General features: G+C 43.7%; 1 protein-coding gene across 2 annotated transcripts; it reads left to right on the forward strand.

Moving 5' to 3' along the window:
- The first annotated feature begins 810 nt into the window (after window positions 1-810).
- Window positions 811-10,038, forward strand: LOC147342129 (pregnancy-associated glycoprotein 1-like). 2 transcript variants are annotated; one of them, XM_086382937.1, is made up of 9 exons: window positions 811-911; window positions 1,989-2,139; window positions 3,152-3,269; window positions 3,368-3,486; window positions 4,668-4,861; window positions 5,788-5,904; window positions 7,560-7,701; window positions 7,789-7,887; window positions 9,579-10,038. In XM_086382937.1, the coding sequence occupies exons 1-9, from the start codon at window positions 811-813 to the stop codon at window positions 9,726-9,728; spliced, it is 1,191 nt and encodes a 396-aa protein (XP_086239063.1). In that variant the 3' UTR covers window positions 9,729-10,038. The 2 variants fall into 2 exon arrangements, with proteins under 2 accessions (XP_086239063.1, XP_086239064.1); XM_086382938.1 differs by having other exon boundaries at window positions 859-911; window positions 4,668-4,857; window positions 5,790-5,904.
- The last annotated feature ends 11,659 nt before the right edge of the window (window positions 10,039-21,697 follow it).

The following is a 21,697-nucleotide window of genomic DNA, read 5'->3' on the forward strand; positions in this document are numbered from 1 at the left end:
GGAGGAAAGGCTGCTCCCAGTGGTAAGGCCTGTGATGCCCAGATTCCGACAAGGCAACCTAGTCCTAGTATCGTATCTCCTGCCTCTTGGGGCCATGAGTTTGTGAGAACTAGACTTTTAGCTCTCTTAAGATAAAGACTACTTTTGTCTTGATCAACTTTGACTTTGAAGCCTTTAACCCAGAGCCTAGTACACAGTTCTTCCTTGTACAGTTGCTGGATGGTATAAAATATTTTGTGGATGCATATGACATTTCTTCCAATATTGAAACCATGCAATTGAAGTACTGCTGTGTCCTAAATCTTTGATGCAGACTGGCATCATAAGTGCCCCTGATGTCTCCCATTAGACCCACTACCTAAAGTCAGCTGTAAGACCCTGGGCTGCCCGTGAATTCTTCAGTTTGCCATTTGACAACTTATCCTCCTAGCAATGTCCTCTCCAATGAAGACAGCAATGCATATCTAATGAAGTAGCTAGGAAGATGACATGAAACCACAAGTGTCAAGCATGGCCCCTAGTATCCATTTTCATGATGTTCTTAGCAGTTTTTTCTCCAAGTAGGCAAGGTTTTCTGTCTTCTTAGGTGTACATGCAGATCAGTTTGATTTTCCAGCAAAGCTTCAAAGAAGAGATTACACTTCAATTCTCTGTATTCTGAAAAGCTTCAAAGGCCACTTACCAAGGACACGGATGAAGGTAAAGATTTTATCAAGACCTTTGTGTTTTTCTCAGATCTTTTAGTGGCCTAAAAGGGAAAACTAGGGTAAGTCAGAGGATATATAACTAGGGGGTCCTGGTCGCCACTACATGCTAAGAACCCAAACTTCCCTGAGTACTTGGAGCCAGGAAAGAAACATGAAGTGGCTTGTGCTCCTCGGGCTGGTGGCCTTCTCAGAGTGCATAGTCAAGTAAGTATGGGGACTGTAAGTCACATCATATTCCTTTCTCGGATTTTTCTTTTCATCTGGTTATTCTTCCAGCCATCAGGTTTAGAAGGGAATGGAATATTTCCCTAAGAGTCTTAAAGTTCAACTCTCACTTATTGATAAGTAACTTGCTATAGGAACTGTGGATCCCAAGGTCTTGGTGTAGATTTGGGTTGCACAAATCTTGGGGTCCAGTCATGTCATGACCTATTGAAAATGCAACTCCTTGCAACTGTTCAGTGCATAGTCTATGCAGATGTTGATGTGGTTCTGTGGGATAGCACTTTTCTACATTTAATCAACATGTCCTCTTTTTTCCTGGTCTACAGCAGTGTGTATATGTCTATGTCTGCATCTCTGTATCACTGTCATTTATCTCTCCATCTCTTTGGAAGTCACTGTGAGGGTATTTTTCCTTGTGTGGTTTTCTTTTAATTTTTCATTTGACTCTTACTTCCTTCTCAAGCCTCTGAATTTCCCTTACTTGTTCCCTATATCTTGGATTCTTCTTTCAACTCTCTCTTCTCTTTTAACTTGGAGAAAGATACACAGTTTTACCCTGTTTTATATCAGACAAGCAGTGTGAACACAGTCAACTCAGAAACCTCTTGCATTTCAAATTGCTCCCTTGTAAAAGAGGATAAAAGTCCCCCTTCTACCTCCTTCCTTGAGGTTCTATGAGAAGGAATGAGTGAGATGGCAACAGCAATGCTAATGGCTGTCATTGTTGAGACTTCCTATTTATCAGGTATCTTATAACCATCACTTAACTTATCCCCAAGATATTTTATTTGGAGGGTTTGTATTGTTACATTCCACCATTTTACCGAAGGGGAGGCTGAGACACCACACGGTCATATGGCTTACCCAAGATTGCAGAACAGAACCTGTATTCAAATCTATGTCTTTGCCATGGTATATGCATAAAATTCTGATAATAATGTGCCTAAAAAAAATTACTAGAAAATACACAGGGCCATAACAATGACAATTATACCTTAAAACTGACAGCTAATTGTAGCATCTTCTTTGTTTTCTTTGTCAAATGCTCGGTGAAAGAATACCTCTAAGGAGAGTGAAGACCATGACAAAAACCCTCAGTGGAAAAAACATGCTGAACAATTTCGTGAAGGAGCATGCTTACAGACTGTCCCAGATTTCTTTTCGTGGCTCAAATCTAACTATTCACCCGCTGAGAAACATCAGGGATGTGAGTATTTTGGGAGCATGGTGCTCCACAGCGCCCCCTGGTGCTCTAGCCTAGCACTGGGGCTCATCTGGAGGTGCCAGGTGGGATGTTGGGGTTGGGGTTCCTGCATGAGGCAGATACACTGGAAAACAGGGACCCCACCCATAGGAGAGGGCACTCTCATCCTCAACTGTTGGTCTTTGATTGGCTTCGCAATTACCAGGTGGCAGGTAAACATCCATTTATGTGTCAAAGATGTGTCATTAGTTTGAGGGCGATTGTTCCTTCTGAACTAAGTGAGCCACTCAGTTATAGATAAAGAGTGAACCATCACTGATCAAAAAGTAGAACCAACTGCAAAGCAATTGTGAGTCCCCAGGTAGAGGAATTCAGTTGCCACAGATGTGGCATCCACAGATGCCACAGGTTCAGTAACTTTTTACACAGCAGTAAAAAGTTACTGAACCTGTATTCTGAGTATGGCCATAAGAATCACTGTGGTTCCTGTTTTTAGATTAGAAAAAGGGCTTATTTTTTCCTTCAAGATATCTTTAAAAATTCCCATACTAGCCTGAGAGATAGGCAAAGAGCAAACACATGTCAAATTAGAGGGTCAACTGTGTGCTGTTGATTGGATGTGGTCTGAGTTTAGAGGGAGTGGCTGGGGTTGATCAAGAAGGACCTCCTGGAGAAGCGGGTGCTAAGGCTGGGTTTGAAGAGAAGACAGAGCTTCTCAAATGAAGGCACCAGGACTTCCCTGGGTGTCCAGCAATCCTGGAGGCCCAGTGGATATGCCTCTGGGCTTCCCATGCAGGAGGTGCCATTTCAACGTTGATCATAGAATCAATATCCTGCATACAATGTAGCACAGGAAAAATGTATCAAATGCAGATACATCTGTGACCAAAGTCTGTGAGCTGCTCTGTGGTTAGAAAGTGATTTCAAGAGATATGTGACACCCAGAGGGAGGCATCAGTTTGGGAATAGAGGGTAGCCAGTTCTGCACTAACTCACTCTATCCTTCTCCCTGTAGTTTTTCTATGTGGGTAACATCACCGTTGGGACACCCCCTCAGGAATTCCAGGTTATCTTTGACACAGGCTCATCTGAGTTGTGGGTGCCCTCCATCTTTTGCAACAGCTCAACCTGTTGTAAGTACAGACACCCCCTACCCAGACCATCCTTCACTTGCCCTGCCACCCTACTTCCACCCTTGGCACCTGATGACACTCATCTCTTGTGTCTGCAGCTAAACACAATAGGTTCAGACATCTTGAGTCTTCTACCTTCCGGCTTAGCAGGAGGACCTTCAGCATCACCTATGGATCTGGGAGAATTGAAGCACTTGTTGTTCATGACACAGTTCGGGTAACAGTGTTACAAATGCTGAGTCAGGACTGGCTATGGAGTGACCACTGCTTGAAAAACAGATGCAGGACCATCTGGCAGGACCCTTCCTAGCCTAACTCCCATAGATATTGACCATCTTATCCGCAGGTTCATGTCTCTGGGGAGGCAGTGTCTGTGGTGACACACAAACAAACAAATTAGCTAACCCAGAGAGTGGCTTGAGGTGTGGACTTGCAGCTCCTCTGCCCATGAGCAGTTCAAGGTTCATTTTTCTGGGAGCTAGAAGAAGGGATAAAAGCACCCACTTTTATATTCACCAAATGTTCCAGGCACTTTCAGGTGATAACTGGTTTAATCCTTCAACAACCCCACACAGCAGTTACTCTGATTAGCTCATGAGACATATGTGGAAACTGAGGTGCAGACAGCAAGGGCCTTGCTGAGGGCACACATGTGGTAAGTGGTAAAGTTAGGCTGGCTTTTCAGGACTGAAGTTTCTGTGGGATGTTTGGGGACAGAATAAAACTGATCTGTGGACCTTGGGGGCAGTCAAGGGCTTCAGGTATCCATAGTGGGAAACTGGAGGCCTGAGAAGTCAAGGGGCCTGATAAATGAGTTCTCACTCTAGACGACCATTGAGAATCTAATAAACCTATGGCCTGCCTCCCCCAAAATACTTGAGTAGTTCCCCTCTCTCTGTTGCTCTCTCATACACACTCACAGAAATATACACATATCCCAAAAAGTGAATTCCCCAGACAGTAATTTCATAGAACCCTGCAAGCAAGATTGTGTTGGACAGATGCAGAATCCTCAGTACATTACAGAGAATTCAGTCCATTCCTGTCATTAGGTCACAGTGATGCCAAAGAGAAGGCTATCTTGCTCTTGATTGTTTTTTCCCTAAGGTGGCACCTATGTCACCTGGCCTGACTCTTGGTTGCCCCACCTGGACATAAGCCACGAGGCCAATTTGACTCACCTAGGTGGTGTTTTTCAGAGGGGCAGATGTTTTAAAATACACAGCCTCTCTGAAATGGAACCCAAATTCTCCTCCCAGCTTGATCTAACCATCTGTGGGCCACCGAAGACATAGCCCAGCCTCAGTTCTTCTCTGAGTATCTAATAGCAATGCACCACAGCCCAGTCCTAGCCCCACTTCACATATCTGTAAATGGGAATACTCTTCTCTCCCACAGATTGGGGACCTTGTAAGTACTGATCAGCAGTTCGGTCTATGCCTAGAAGAATCTGGGTTTGAGGGCATGAGATTTGATGGCGTCTTGGGCTTGAGCTATACCAACATATCCCCCTCTGGAGCCATCCCCATCTTTTACAAGCTGAAGAATGAAGGTGCCATTTCTGAACCTGTTTTTGCCTTCTACTTGAGCAAGTAAGTCTGACATGGACAATCCCTTTCTCCAAATTAGCTGTAAGATGCTTTCAGGTGCACAGAAATTATAGAACACTTGATAAAGAAGTACCCTGAGAGATAATTTAACCCAGGATAACTATGGCCCCAGGGCCCAACTGGCTTCACCCTTGGTTTTATATATAAAATTTTATTGGAACACAACCCTACTCCTGGGCTCAAGACCAGTAACATGGTCTACGGTGGGTGAGTGAGGAGGAAGGATAAAGGAAGGCAAAAGAAAACAAGTTGAAGGAAAAGGCATTAGGATTTGCTTATGAATTTGATTAGGAAGGAAGGAGAAGGATGGTGGATGTCTTTCCTTCCTCATTAGCATTCCACTGGGAGCCCAGAACCAGCTACCCAATTTGTAGGAGCCAGTGAGAAATGAAAGTGTGGGACACAAAAGTGTGGGACACCTTGTTCAAGAAATATTAGGCATTTCAGGACAGGGAGAGCAGAGATGGGGTCCCTTCTGAGTGTGGGGCCCTTTGGACAGTAGAGGTCACAGGCCAGTGGAGCCAACTCTGGGTGAACTGAACCCACACCCTTAGAAACCCCAGGCCTTGATTTTCCTGAAAAATGACAAGGTGGACAATGGGAAACCAAAACACTTCAGCACTATGCCCTCTGAAGGTGTCTGAGCACTCAGGTCACTGGAGGTCCAGGGCATCTTCAGAAGACATAGCGGGTGGAGCCCAGCCAAGTGATTCAGCTTCTAACCTCCTCTGTGCCACTCACTAGCCAGTAACAGACCTCAGTCTGGATCTCAATCTCTCCTAGATGCTATTTCTGCATCTGTACATGGGGACCTTATTAGGGCATTGATGGGTGGACAAGCACAGTTCTCAGACAGTGCCATTGCTACTGTCCTCCAAGGATTCCCCCCACCCCTCTTCTCTCTACAGAGATGAGCGGGAGGGCAGTGTGGTGATGTTTGGTGGGGCGGACCACCGCTACTACAAGGGAGAGCTCAACTGGATACCATTGATGAAAGCAGGCGACTGGAGTGTACACATGGACCGGTAAACCTCTCCCTCTGAGGGACAGCCCAAGTGATGCACCCACTACTGTACATGGACACAGGCAGACACACACAAATACATTCTCAGACACACAGTCACACAGACATATACACCACCTTTAATGACACAGACAGACACACAGACACATGGAAACACACAAGCAGATACATATAAACCTACACAGAGACCCATAAAAACATGCATAGCTAGTCAGCGACACACAAGCACACACAGAGACACACAGAAACACACATACAAATAAACACAGAAGCACATAGATACACAAACAACCTATGGGTTCATAATCCCCAGGCCTTCCAAGCAAGGCTCTGACAAGGGTCCTAAAAGGGTCCAGAGAGGTCTGTGCAGCTGGGAGAGGGCTGCACCCACCACTCTTTGAGATGGGGAGCATGGTTAGAGGACTCTACAGTGTGGTGAACAGAGGATCAGGGGGAATTTCACCAGCCTGAAGAGAGTTATGATAAGATGACCGACTGTCCAGGGCTACCTAGAACATAGGAAGTTCTCAGGGACAGTCCTGAGAAGATGGGGAAACCCGGTCTTCTTAGGAAGCAGCTACCCAGCAGTAGAGAGAGCTTGGCTGCAGTCTTAAGATGTGAAACCAACTAATAAAAAGGACACCCCACATTCTTCGGCACACAGTGGGACAGGTGCTATAACAGAGAATCAGGAAGATGGGATCCAGGAGTGACCTGAGGACAAGAGGCATAATTGATAGGATTCTGTGTGATGCCCTCAGACAAAAGCTGACCTATTCATTGGAGTTTCTGTGGGGTAGTCATGTATTTCCTGGCCAAGGTCTCAAGGTCTGAGCTGGTTGTAGGAGCAGTGCTGGGAGACACCCTCTCCCAAAGGAGCCCCTCTCTCCCCCTACTATGAGAATCTGCTGCCCCTGTGAATCTCCATCTTCACTCCATGTGTGACCCAATATTTGTTCCCCATCAGATACAGCTCTGTGCATGTTTCTTATTATTTTCTCAGTCTTCATTCACTCATTGAACAGACAATCATTGGGAGTCCACTGTGTGCCAGGCACTTTAGGAGGCCAAGGAGAATAAAACTCGCCCTCACATCTAAGAAGGCAGATGTACACGAAATGACTTGCCCACATAGTGAATTTTGACTTTGGTACATGCTATACCTGAGGAGGAGAAGGCAATGGCAACCCACTCCAGTACTTTGTCTGGAAAACCCCAGGGACTGTGGAGCCTGGTGGGCTGCATTCTATGAGGTCCCACAGAGTTGGACATGAGTGAAGTGAGTTAGCAGCAGCAGCAGCAGCAGCAGACATGAGGAAGGGTCTACAGAGAGTGACCAAGACAGGAGACTGATAAACACCGGGGGAAAGGCTTCCTGAAAACAATACAATTAAGGTGGAATCTGGAAGATGAGAAGAAATTTGCTAGTCAAAGAGGAGTGGAGTCTTCTAGGAAGGAAGACCAGCTTGTGTCAAGGTACAAAAGATCCTGGTGTATTCAAGTACTGCATTCGAGGATGTCAAGAAAGGTGCTGTGTCGAGAGTAGATGAAAAGAGGGCAACAGATGAAGGGCTGTTTATGAAACAGTTGGGAAGGGGGCAACTCTGGGTACACTCAGAATGACCTTGATGCCCGCTTTCTTCCATTGTCTCTCAGCATCTCCATGAAAAGAAAGGTTATTGCTTGCTCTGGCGGCTGCAAGGCCCTTGTGGACACGGGGTCATCATGTATCGTAGGCCCAAGTACACTGGTCAATAACATCTGGAAGCTCATCGGTGCCACGCCACAGGGTTCTGAGGTGAAGGGTCATGCCCCAGGGTCACTCCCAGTCTCCACACACAACAAGGATTTCCAGGGCCAACCTCTCTCCCTCTCTCTCTAACAGCACTACGTTTCATGTTCTGCGGTCAATAGCCTACCCTCTATTATCTTCACCATCAAAAGCAACAACTACCGAGTGCCAGGTCAAGCCTACATCCTCAAGGTGAGGGGACAATACTGAGGGTTGGTTCTCAAACTGGAGCTTGCAGGAACCCTTGGGCTGCTCTGGGAGGAGGGTGCCCTCTGGAAGTCATGTCACACCATTGCAGATGCTGCTGAGCCCTGTGGCTGGGCCAGTGCCTCCCACAAAACCAATCACTTGAGAAGTAAGGGCTGTGTGCGACACTGATCTTCCTGAAATAAATATGGAGATGCCACACCTTATGACATGGTGGGAGTCACAAGGAGAGGGGAACACTAAGGTCCTCAGTCCTCAAAGAGCTTCAATTCAATCTGAACCTGTAGGTGCATGAACATGAAATTCAGCTCTAGCAGTCCCTGAAATAGGCCATGTTACAAGGAGAATGGCTGGGGACAGTCCCAGTGTGATGTCCCAGAATAAGTTAACAGTCTCTGTCCCCTTCTCAAACTTTTCCTGGTTTGGATGATAAATTACATGGTCAGCCTTGTTCTCAGCTGCATCTTCCCCTTGCTCCAGCCAGGTGCCTCCTTTGTTAGTTGAAATGCCAGACCCCTCTGTAGGGAGGTTGGATACTAAAGTGAATAAAGGGAGCACAGTGACTGCTAAGCCCCAGCACAGGGTGGAGGCTTCATGTTAGCTCCCTGAAAGTGTTCAGAGCTGGCTGATGGGCTCAAAGAAGGCTTTGAGGAACAGAGGAAATTTCAGTAATTCTAAAACCACAAACTCATTGAGCCATATGGAGGGTTGCTAGGTTCTAGGCAAAACTGCACTGGATTCCATGCAAATGTCATCTCAAGGTGATGTGCACTGGGGCACTGGGGACTTACTAGGGGTGATGAGGGCTACGGACTGACCAGTGGGGATGGGGAACCAGAGTACATTACCCAACCAAGCCTGGAGTGTCCAGAGGGTGACTGTGGGACGAAGGAGGCTTCTCAGAGTTCCTGAGTTAAGTCTTCAAGAATGTGTTGTGGGAACTGCTCTATTTAAGATGGATAACCAACAAGGAGTTACTTTTAGCACAGGGAACTCCGCTCAGTTATATGACAGCCTGGATAGGAGGGGTGTCCTTGGGACCAGGATACCTGGATACATATGGTTGAGTCCCTTTACTGTCCACCTGAAACTCAGAATATTGTTAATCAGCTATACTCCAATACAAAAAAAGTTTTTAAATAAAGTATGGATTGTGGGGATGCAGGAGGAGAAGAAGCATTCTTTGCAGAGAAAACAAGGAGCAGGAGTCAGAAGAAAAGAAACAGGGAGTGAGGGGAACTATGGACACACTTGTTCTTTTCTAAAAATTTATATTGAAGTGTGGCTAATCTTCAGTGTTGTGTTAAGTTCTGCCACACAACAATGTGACTCAGTATACACATAAAAAATATATATTTTTTTCTTATTCTTTTTCATGTGGTTTATCACTGAATATTGAATATAGTTCCTTACACTCTACAGTAGGACTTTGTTGTTTTTCATTCCTTTGTTTCCCCAACTTCCAGTCCCCCACTCACCACACCCTTCCTCATGACAACCTCATGTCTTGGCCCTATTTGGCTTTGGATGAACTCTCACATCCCCTGCTACTGAGAAAACCCCTTGATACTTACCAAAATAGGGAAATAAAGCAAAGAATTGTGCTGGGTCTGGATTTTGGGGGAAGTCACTGGTAGGGTGACATGCTGACTGGTGTGTGTCTCTGACTCCCCCAGGATTCTAGAGGCCGCTGCTTTACTGCCTTTAAAGGGCATCAACAGAGTTCATCTACAGAGATGTGGATCCTGGGTGACGTCTTTCTGAGGCTGTATTTCTCAGTCTTTGATCGAAGAAAGGACAGAATTGGCCTGGCACAGGCAGTGTGAATGCTTGGAGTGGTTCAGGAATCAGTAAGGCCACTCCTAACACACACTCACTCACACTTTGGGCACTCCTGCCCAGGATGCTGGTGAACTGTATTTGGTGGTCTGTACACCCTATTCTCTGGAGAAGGCAATGGCACCCCACTCCAGTACTCTTGCCTGGAAAATCACATGGACAGAGGAGCCTGGTGGGCTCCAGTCCATGGGGTTTCTAAGAGTCGGGCATAACTGAGCAACTTCACTTATACTTTCACTTTACACCCTATTCTCAATAAAGAATAAATGGTTTCACTCTTAATGGTGCTGAAACAAATGGTTGACTCTGTTTGTGTCTGGTAGTGAAGGATCTAGAACCAAGTCTGAATCAAAATTGAGAGGAGCCCTACTCCAACTGGCTTCAAGGAAAACGGAGACTCGTTGAAATGATCTGGGAATCCAGGATACAAGAATCAGAGCAAATACAAAGATCTAAGTGACTAGACCCAAGAAATCAGAAGTCATCAATACTTTCTCACCTTCGATCTTTCCCTTCAGTCTACTTTGATAGTGTTAGCGTGGCAATTTTCTTCCTTAAGGCTTCTACACCTTTTGAGGGAGTTCAAGCTATCTGCCCTAGGGTTTTAAATCCTGAAAGCATCACCTAGTAAGGAAAGAAGATTGCAGACATCAGAGTTCAAGGGTGTTCTCTGAATGACCCACCTCAGATCACATGTACAGCCTTAGATCAGCCATCTTGGCAGGAACATGGGGTCTTATGACTGGCTTTACATGGTCTCTGGCCCTGACCCAGCCGCACACATGTTTATCAGTTTCCTGCACAACTACATGACTGAAGCTGGGGAGAGGCAGCCCCAAGGATAGAGACTTGGGAATGGTCTAGGCAGTGGAAGAGTTTGTGATGACCCACCAACTCCACCACCTCTTCAATCAGAGGAATTATAAGGGGTAATGAAATAGACTCCCTTCATCCCATCTCAGATGATGTCATCACTGGGCTTCTCCTCCAGGGGATTTTGGGTGAGGTACTCCATGCAGAGCTGGTTCCCTCTTGTTCCCACACCCCAGTCACCAGATCTCTGCCACATATGCCTACTCTGTCCTTTCCAGTCCTACTTGGTAAGTGGTGGACCCAGTGGATCCCTGAGCTATCCCACTACTCCAGGCTCCAGAATGCCCCTTCCTTGGCTTCCAAAGCTGCTGGGGAGAATGCAAAGCATGTATTGGGGGACCCAGGGTACACAGAGCCTTCAGCCTTTCTGAGCTTCCTCCAGCGGTGGAGCTACAAACTATTTGCATGGAGCTGCCATGGTTAGGCACTTCAGCAGTGGAAGAATCCATTCTTCCCATCTGGAGGGCCTCAATAGATGCCTCAGCTGAGTCAGCAGGGATCACAGGTTTACTTCCTTTCAGATTGACTGGTATGATCTCCTTGTTTTATAAGGGACTCTCAAGAATCTTCTCAAGCAGCACAGTTCAAAAGCTCAACTCTTTGGCATTCACCCTTTCTTATGGTCCAGATCTCACATCTGTACATGATTACTGGAAATATAGCTTTGACACTATAGACCTCTGTAGCAAAGTGAGTCCCTCCTCTTTAATACACTGTTTAGGTTTTTTATAGCCTTTCTTCCTTCCAAAGAGCAAGTGTGTTTTAATTTTGTGGCTGCAGTCAAGGTCCATAGTGGTTTTGGAGCCCAGGAAAATAAAATCTGCCACTGTTTCCACTTTTCCCTCATCTATATGCCATGATGTGGTGGGATAGGATGCCATGAATGTTGAGTATATTTTTGTGAATAGATTTTTGAATGTTGAGTTTTAAGACAGTTTTTGCATTTCCTCTCCTCATCAAGAGGCTCTTTAGTTCTGCTTTCTGCCACTAGGGCAGTGTCATCTTCATATCTGTGGATGTTGATATTTTTCCCAGCAATCTTTATTCCAGCTTGGGAACTATGCAGTCCAGCATATCGAATGATGTATCCTATATAGAAGTTAAATAACCAGAGTGAGAATGTACACCTTGTCACGCTTCTTTCCCAGTTTTAAATCTTTCAGTTGTTCTGTGTCTGATTCTAACTGCCACTTTTTGACCTACCTACAGACTTTTCAGCAGACACGTAAGGTGGTCTGGTACTCCTATTTCCTTAAGAATTCCCCACAGTTTGTTGTGGTCCACACAGTGAAAGGCTTTAGCATAGTCGGTGAAGCAGAGGTAATGGTTTCTGGGATTCCCTTGCTTTCTCTATGATCCAATGGATGTTAGCAATTTGATTTCTGGTTCTTCAAACCAGTTTGCACACCTGGAAGTTCTCAGTAGTGTTGAAGCTTAGCTTGAAGGATTTTGAGCTTTACCTTGCTAGCAAGTGAGATGAGTGCAATTGCATGAACATTCTTTGGAATTGCCTTTCTTTTGGATTGGAATTAAAACTGACCTTTTCCAGCACTGTGGCCACTGATGAGTATTCTAAATTTGGAGACAAGTTGAATGTAGCACTTTTACAGCCTCATTCTTCAGGATTTTTAAATAGTTCAGCTGGAATTCCATCACCTCTCCTAACATTGTTTGTAGTGATGTTTCCTAAGACCCACTTGATGTCATACTCCAGTATAGCTGTCTTTAAATGTGTGACCCAAACATCATCACTATCCCAGTCTTTATGAACATTTTTTTACAGTTCTTCTGTGCATTCTTCCTACCTCTTCTTAATCTCATCTGCTTCTGTTAGGTCTTTGACTTTTCTATCCTTTATTGTGCCCATCCTTGCAAGAAGTGATCCTCTGGTAGCTCCAATTTTCCTGAAGCAATCTATACTCTTTACAATTCTATTATATTCCTCTAATTCTTGCAGTGTTCTCTTATGAAGACTTTCTTATATCCCCTTGCTATTTCCTGGAAGTCTGCATTCCATTGAGTATATCTTTACCTTTCTCCTTTGCCTTTCACTTCGTTTATTTTCTCAGCTGTTTTTAAGGCCTCCTCAGGCAAACCCTTTTCCTTCTTGCATTTGTTTTTCTTGGGGATGGTTTTGGTGACCACCTCCCTTACAGTGTTACAAATCTCCATCCATAGTTATTCAGGCTTCCAGACCTAATCCCTTGAATCCATTTTTCATCTCTTCTATAAATTCATAAGGATTTGATTTAGGTCATAACTTAATGGTTTACTGGTTTTCCTTACTGACTTCAATTTAAGCCTGAATACTGCTTGATTCTGCCTAAGCATGGTTGCCACATCACCACCCACCACTCCCGATGCTTCTGTTTCCTGGGCCCCAGCAAGCTAATGAAAGTGACTGGGAGATAGTCTAGGCCATGGAAGGGTTTGTGGTGACCCACCAACTGCACCACCTCCTCATTCAGAGGAATTATAAGGGGAAATGGAATAGATTCTTTTCATCCCATCTCAGATGATCTTATCAATGCCTTCTCCTCCAGGGGAGTTTTGATGTGGTACTTCATGCAGAGCTGGTTCCCTCTTGTTCCCACACCCCAGTCACCAGCCCCTGCCACATAAGCCTGCTCTGTCCTTTCAAGGCCTACTTGGTAAGTACTTGCCCCAGTGGATACCTGAGCCACCCCCTCCTCCAGGGCGCAGAATGCCCATTCCTTGGCCTCCAATGCTGCTGGGGAGAATGCAACACATGTATCAGGAGACCTAGGGTACACAGAGCCTTCAGCATTTCTGAGCTTCTCCATGGGTGGGGCTACAAATTGTTCGCTTGAAGCTGCCATGGTTAGGCACTTTTGCAGTGAAAGCATCTGTTCTTTCCCCCTGGAGGCCCTCAGTAGATGCCTTAGCTGAGAAAGCAGGGGTCACAGGTTGATTTCCTTTCAGTTTGACTGGTTTGATCTTGTTTTATAAGGGACTCTCAAGAATCTTCTCAAACACTGCAGTTCAAAATCTCAGTTCTTTGGCATTCACCATTTCTTATGGTCCAGATATCACATATCTACCTGATTACTGGAAAAACCATAGCTTTGACTCTACAGACCTCTGTAACAAAGTGAGTCTCTGCTTTTTAATACATTTGACAGGATTTTCATAGCCTTTCTTCCTTCCAAGAAGCAAGTGTGCTTTAATTTTGTGGCTGCCGTCAAGGCCCATAGTGATTTTGGAGCCCAAGAATATAAAATCTGCCACTGTTGCCACTTCTCACTCATCTATATGCCATGAAGTGGTGGGACTGGATGCCATAAATATTGAGTATCTTTTTGTGAATAGTTTTTTGAATGTTGAGTTTAAGCTAGTTTTTTCATCTCCTCTCCTCATCGAGATGCTCTTTAGCTTTTTTTTTTTTTTTTGCTTTCTTTTATTAGGGTAGTGTCATCTTCATATCTGTGGATGTTGATACTTCTCCCAGAAATCTTGATTCCACTTTGGGATTTATCCAGACCAGCATATTGAAAGATGTATCCTACATATAGGTTAAATAACCAGAGTGACAATGTATACCTTGTCATTCTGCTTTCCCCATTTTAAATCTTTCAGATGTTCCATGTCCGATGCTAACTGATGCTTTTTGACCTACATACAGACTTGTTAGGAGAAAGGTAAGGTGATCTGGTACTCCCATTTCCTGAAGAATTTTCCACTGTTTGTTGTGGTCCACACGGTGAAAGGCTTTAGCATAGTCAGTGAAGCAGATGGAAATGTTTTTCTGGGATTCCCTTGCTTTCTCTATGATCCAATGGATGTTGGCAATTTGATCTGTGGTTCCTCAAACCAGTTTGTATATCTGGAAATTCTCAGTTCATGTACTGTTGAAACTTAGCTTGAACGATTTTGAGCATTATCTTGCTACCAATTGAGATGAGCACAATGGCAAGATAGGTTGAACATTCTTTGGAATTGCCTTTTGTTTGAATTGGAATGAAAACTGACCTTCCCAGCACTGTGGCCACTGCTGAGCTTTCCAAATTTACTGACCTATTGACTGCAACACTTTGACAACCTCATTCTTTAGGATTTTTAAACAGCTCAGCTGGAATTCCTTCACCTTCCCTAGCTTTTCTTGTAGTTATGCTTCCTAAAGCCCACTTGATTTCATATTCCAATATATCTGGCTTTATGTAAATGACTCCAGCATCATCCCTATCCCAGTCATTATGACCAGTTTTGTATAGTTCTTATGTGCATTCTTGCCACCTCTTCTAAATCTCATCTGCTTCTGTTAGGTCTTTGACTTTTCTCTCCTTTATTGTGCCCATCTTTGCATGAAGTGTTCCTCTGGTATCTCCACTTCTCTTGAAGAGATTTATACTCTTTACAATTCTGTTCTTTTCCTCTAATTCTTGCACTATTTACTTATGAAGGCTTTCTTATCTCTCCTTGATATTCTCTGGAAGTCTGCATCCCATTGGTTATATATTTCCCTTTCTCCTTTGCCTTTCACTTCTCCTATGTTCTCAGCTATTTATAAGGCCTCCTCAGGCAACCACTTTGCCTTCTCACATTTGTTTTTCTTGAGGTGGTTTTGATGACTACCTCCCATACAATGTTGCAAACCTCCATCCATAGTTCTTCAGGCTACCAGAACTAATCCCTTGAATCTATTTTTCATATCCACTATATAATCATAAGGGCTTTGATTTAGGTCATAGCTGAATGTTCTAGTTGTTTTCCTTACTTTCTTCAATTTAAATGTGAATATTGTTTGCTTCTGCCTATGCATTGCTTCCAGATCACCACCCACCACTCCCAGTGGGCGTGGAGCAAAAACACACAATTTGAGGACTGTTACCCTGGGTTTGTGCTTGGCTTTTCACATGCTTAGCTGTGTGACCTTGATCAAGTCTCTTAACCTCAGTTTTCTCATCTGGAAAATGGGCACCATGATGATAATTCCACTTTCTAGATTGCATGTGTGCCTGCAAAGAGCAAGTGGCCCTGAGAGGGCTTTCTGGGTTCCTGAGTCTGGAACAAATATGAATTATTCTGCCACCTGGGGAGAAGGAAATCTGTTTAGAGCTTATGGCTGCCATCTCCAAGGCTAAATATTGATTCAAGCCAAATGACATCTATTTCTGAACCATGACCCAGAACTCTGACTAAGCTGATGCTTTTGTTTTCTGCACTCACAAAAGAGCTAATGATTACTGTCTCAGATTACTCCCTTCCTCAGCCTTACCAGTCAGCCTTTCCTTGTCAACTACTTCTTCCCTGAAATCATACTGCAAAGAAAGTCGTAAAGGCTCTTGGCCTCTTTCCAGTTTCTCACATCTCCAGGGTAGCAACAAGTAGCTGTTATGGCTACTTGTCATAGCAACAACTATGGCAACCTGTATAGTTCAATCTCAGCCTGTTAAGTGAATCTTTCCCCATATAGCCCCTCATGTTTAAATTACCTATAGTTGCCTTAGTAACATTCCTATTGGTTCAGTTCAGTCACTCAGTCGTGTCTGACTCTTTGCAACCCCATGAATCGCAGCACTCCAGGCCTCCCTGTCCATCACCATCTCCCAGAGTTCACTCAGACTCACGTCCATCGAGTCAGTGATGGCATCCACCCATCTCATCCTCTGTCGTTACCTTCTCCTCTTGCCCCCAATCCTTCCCAGCATCAGAGTCTTTTCCAATGAGTCAACTTTCACATGAGGTGGCCAACAGTCCTATGCTTGCTGTTTAAAGTAAAAATATGTGTGGACCTCATCTAGTTTTCTTTCCCAAGCATAATTCCAACCATGCAATTAAGTAACCAAACTTTTAGTCATCTAACGACCCACAGGAATTGACAAAAGCAAACCACACATTATGCAGTTCTTGCTTGACCCCAAACACCATTTAATTGATCTGCTGAAACAATGTGATACATTGGCATGTACACTTCAGAAGGGACATTTTTTCTCTGGATTTGTTTTCCATCTAGTGCAGAATGTCTACCATAAGCCTAGCCCTCCAGAAGCTGGTCACCTAATTTTTGAGGACTCATCCCACTACAGATCCCTTCCACATCCCTCAGTAAAATCTAGAGAACAGACTCAGTCAAAGTTATCACTCCTGCAAAAAATGTTTTTATGTTTTTTTTTAGAAAACAATATTTGGTAACACATTCAAAATCTTGTGCTCCTTGCCTTGGATTCAAGGACCTCCATGAGAGATGGAAAATCTCCCTTTCCATCTAAATCTTTCACCACTCCCACCAGAGCCATTGGCTTGACTGGATCCCAAAGACTTTTGCCTGCTCCCTGATGCCCTCTGTACATCAGTTCAGTTTAGTCTCTCAGTCATATTCTACTCTTTGCTATATCATGGGGTGCAGCTTGTCAGGTTTCCCTGTCCATCACCAACTCCTGAGCTTGCTCAAACTCATGTTCATCAGGTCGGTGATGCCACCCAACAATTTCATCTTCTATCTTCCCCTTTGCCTTCTGCCTTTAATATTTCCCTGCACGAGGGTCTTTTCTAATGAGTCAGTTCTTCAGTTGGCCAAAGTACTCGAGGTTCAGCTTCAGCATCAGTCCTTCCAATGAATATTCAGGACTTATTTCCTTTAGCATGGACTGGTTGGATCTCCTTGCAGTCTAAGGGATTCTCAAGAGTCTTGTAAAACATCACAGTTTAAAAGCATCAATTCTTTGCTATTCAGCTTTCTTTATGGTCCAACTCTCACATCCATCACAACTTCTTCTAGCAAAACCATAGATTTGACTATACAGACCTTTGCTGTAAAGTAATGTCTCTGTTTTTAGTATGCTGTTTGGGTTTTTCATAACTTTATCTTCCAAGGATCAGTGTCTCTTTTTTCATAGCTGCAGTCACTATCTCCAGTGATTTTGGAGCCCATAAAAATAAAACCTGTCACTGTTTTCATTGTTTCTCCATGTATTTGCCATGAAGTAATGGAATAGGATATCATGATCTTCTCTTTTTTTTGATCTGTACATACCATATCAAGACCATCCTTAAGAAAAAGAAATGCAAAAAGTTCGTGTGAGAAGGCCTTACAAATAACTTACAAAAGAAGAGAAGCAGGAGGCAAAGGAGAAAAGAAAGACATACCCATCTTAATGCAGAGTTCCAAAGAATAGCAAGAAGAGATTTTTAAAAAGCCTTCCTAAGTGATCAGTGCAAAGAAATAGAGGAAAACAACAGAATGGGGAAGACCAGAGATCACTTCAAGAAAATTCGAGATAGGGAGGGCATGTTTCAGGCAAAGATGGGCACAATAAAAGAGAGACATGGGATGGACCTAACAGAAGGAGAATATATTAAGAGGTTGAAAGAATACATAGAAGAATTGCAAAAAAAAAAAAAAAAAAAGATATTAATGACCCAGATAAACACGATGGTGTAATCACTCACCTAGAGCTAGACAATCCTGAAATGCGACGTCAAATGGGTCTTCAGAAGTATCCCTAAGAGCAAAACTAGTGGAGGGGATGGCATTGCAGTAGAGCTATATCAGATCCTAAAAGATAATGCTGTTAAAGTGCTGCACTCAAAATACCAGCAAATGTGGAAAACTCAGCAGTGGCCACAGGACTGGAAAGGTCGTTTTCCTTGCAATCCCCAAGAAAGGTGATTTCAAAGAATGTTCAACTACCACACAGTTGCACTCATCTCACATGCTACCAAAGTAATTTCTTCAAGCAAGTCTACAACACTACATGAACTGTGAAATTCCATATGTTCAAGCTGGATTTAGACAAGGTAGAGGAACCAGAGATCAAGTTGTCAACATTCGTTGGATCATAGAAAAAGCAAGAGAATTCTAGAAAAACACCTACTTCTGCTTTACTGACCATGCAAAAGCGTTTGACTGTGTGGATCACAACAAACTGTAGAAAACTTACAGAGATGGGAATACCAGACCATCTTACCTGCCTTCTGAGAAATCTGTGTGCAGGTCAAGAAGCAACAGTTAGAACTGAACATGGAAGAGCAGACTGGTTCCAAATCGGGAAAGGAGTATATAAAGGCTATATATCGTCACCTTGCTTATTTAACTTATATGCAGAGTACGTCATGTGAAATGCCCAACTGGATGAAGCACAAGCTGGAATTAAGATTTCTGGGAGAAATATCAATAGCCTCAGATATGCAGAAGATGCCACCCTCATGTCAGAAATTGAAGAGGAACTAAAAAAAAGGAAAAGAAAAGAAATTGAAGAGGAACTAAAGAGCCTCTTGAGAAAGTGAAAGAGGAGAGTGAAACATCTGGCTTAAACTTCATATTCAGGAAATGAAGATCGTTGCATTTGGTCTCATCACTTCATGGCAAATAGATGGGGAAACAATGGAAACAGTGAGAGACTTTATTTTCAGGGGCTCCAAAATCACTGCAGATGATGACTACAGCCATGAAATTAAAAGATGCTTCCTCGTTTGAAGAAAAACTATGACAAACTTATACAAATTTTTTTTAAAGTAGAGACATTATTTTGCTGAAAAATTCAGTATAATCAAAGCTATGATTTTTCCAGTTGTCAGGTATGGATGTGACAGTTGCACCATAAAGAAAGGTGAGTGATGAAGAATTAGTGGTTTTGAACTGTGGTGTTGGACAAGACTCTTGAGAGTCCCTTGGACTGCAAGGACATCCACCCAGTCATCCTAAAGGAAATCAATCCTGAATACTCATTGGAAGGACTGATGCTGATATTGAACCTCCAATACTTTGACCAACTGATGTGAAGAACTGACTCATTAGAAAAGACCCTGTTACTGGGAAAGATTGAAGGCAGGGGGAGAAGAGGATGACAGAGGATGAGATGGTTGGATGGAATCACCAACTCAATGGAAATGACTTTTCCCAAGCTCCAAGAGTTGGTGAAGAACAGGGAGCCCTGGCGTGGGGTTGCAAAGAGTCGGACATGACTGAGCGACTGAACTGAACTGAACATACCACATAGCAAATACTATTTGTAATTGGCATGTTTTTCCAGAAAGACTGGGGCTCCCTAGGCCCCAACAAATATCCCCAATTAAGTTTGTACCCATGCACAGAAGTCAGTGCCTAGCATTCACAAGGCATTCAGTGAGTTCTGATTGCAGGGGAACCTCCAATTTAGTCGACATAAAAGAGTAAAGGACACATTTATCCTCCTGTCTCAAGTAACTCCAAAGTAGAAAAGACAAATGAAAGAGCATTGTTTTACATCAAACATCTGGCAGCAGAGAATGGATTCCCGAGGCGGGGAGCAAGCAAGGAGAGTTCTATAATTGCCCCAAGTCTAGAAATAGTTTCCAACACATACATGGAAGGTATACCTAGGCAGAGAAAACAGTCTCCCCAAGAAGAGATATTTATGACTCTATATAGTTAGAGTTCACAGGAGAGAGCTACATACAGAGAACTGTGGGAAGGTACAGGTGATATCCTTCCAGTTTTTAGCAGAGAGTTGATAGTACTGGTCTGAATTATAGGGAACAATCCTTGAATCTCGAATTGCACCAAGTCTAATTGTGTCCCCACCCACCAGAATGGAGATTACTCACTTTTTAATATAAATTTATTTATTTAATTGGCGGCTAATTGCTTTACAATATTGTATTGGTTTCGCCAAACATTGACATAAATCTGCCACTGGTGTACACGTGTTCCCCATCCTGAACCTCCCTCCCACCTCTATCCCCATACCATCCCTCTGGGTCATCCCAGTGCGCCAGCCCCGAGTATCTTGTATCATGCATTGAAACTGGACTGGCGATTCATTTCATATATGATAATATACATGTTTCAATGCCATTCTCCCAAGTCTTCACATCCTGCCCTCTCCCAAAGTCCAGAAGACTGTTCTATACATCTGTGTCTCTTTTCCTGTCTCTCATACAGGGTTATCATTACCATCTTTCTAAATTCCATATATATGCATTTAGATCAGATAAGATCAGATGAGTCACTTAGTCATGTCCAACTCTTTGCGACCTATTGAATTGCAGCATGCCAGGCCTCCCTGTCCATCACCAACTCCCAGAGTTCACTGAGATTCACATCCATCAAGTCAGTGATGCCATCCAGCCATCTCATCCTCTGTCGTCCCCTTCTCCTCTTGCCCCCAATCCCTCCCATCATCAGAGTCTTTTCCAATGAGTCAACTCTTCGCATGAGGTGGCCAAAGTACCGTAGTTTCAGCTTTAGCATCATTCCTTCCAAAGAAATCCCAGGGATGATCTCCTTCAGAATGGACTGGTTGGGTCTCCTTGCAGTCCAAGGGACTCTCAAGAGTCTTCTCCAACACCACAGTTCAAAAGTATCAATTCTTCGGCGCTCAGCCTTCTTCACAGTCCAACTCTCACATCCATACATGACCACAGGAAAAACCATAGCCTTGACTAGATGAACCTTTGTTGGCAAAGTAATGTCTCTGCTTTTGAATATGCTATCTAGGTTGGTTATAACCTTCCTTCCAAGGAGCAAGCGTCTTTTAATTTCATGGCTGCAGTCACCATCTGTAGTGATTTTGGAGCCCAGAAAAATAAAGTCTGACACTGTTTCCACTTAGTATACTATATTGGTGTTTTTCTTTGTGACTTACTTCACTCTGTATAATAGGCTCCAGTTTCATCCACCTCATTAGAACTGATCCAAATGTGTTCTTTTAAATGGCTGATAATACTCCATTGTGTATATGTACCAAAGCTTTCTTATCCATTCTTCTGCTGATGGACATCTAGGTTGCTACCATGTCTTGGCTATTATAAACAGTGCTGCAATGAACATTGGGGTACACATGTCTCTTTCAGTTCTGGTTTCTTTGGTGTGTATGCCCAGCAGTGGGATTTCTGGGTCGTATGGCAGTTAAATTTCCAGTTTTTAAAGGAATCTCCACACTGTTCTCCATAGTGGTTGTACTAGTTTGCATTCCGACCAACAGTTTAAGAGTGTTCCCTTTTCTCCACACCCTCCCCAGCATTTACTGCTTGTAGACTTTTGGATAGCAGCCATTCTGACTGTCGTGAAATGGTACCTAACTGTGGTTTTCATTTGCATTTCTCTGATAATGAATGGTGTTGACCAACTTTTCATGTGTTT

The sequence above is a fragment of the Bos grunniens genome, chromosome 29, assembly GCF_055505025.1.
Source record: "Bos grunniens cultivar Pamir isolate PY7600 chromosome 29, Bosgru_T2T1.0, whole genome shotgun sequence".
In the NCBI taxonomy this organism is placed as follows: domain Eukaryota; kingdom Metazoa; phylum Chordata; class Mammalia; order Artiodactyla; family Bovidae; genus Bos; species Bos grunniens.

What these genes read in the sequence shown, in the direction of transcription:
- LOC147342129 (XM_086382937.1), top strand. Translation starts at nt 811, where the DNA reads ATGCTAAGAACCCAAACTTCCCTGAGTACTTGGAGCCAGGAAAGAAAC. An exon ending in TTTGCCTTCTACTTGAGCAA is followed by an intron (nt 4,862 to 5,787) that starts GTAAGTCTGACA and finishes TTCTCTCTACAG; the next exon opens with AGATGAGCGGGAGGGCAGTG. An exon ending in TGGAGTGTACACATGGACCG is followed by an intron (nt 5,905 to 7,559) that starts GTAAACCTCTCC and finishes ATTGTCTCTCAG; the next exon opens with CATCTCCATGAAAAGAAAGG.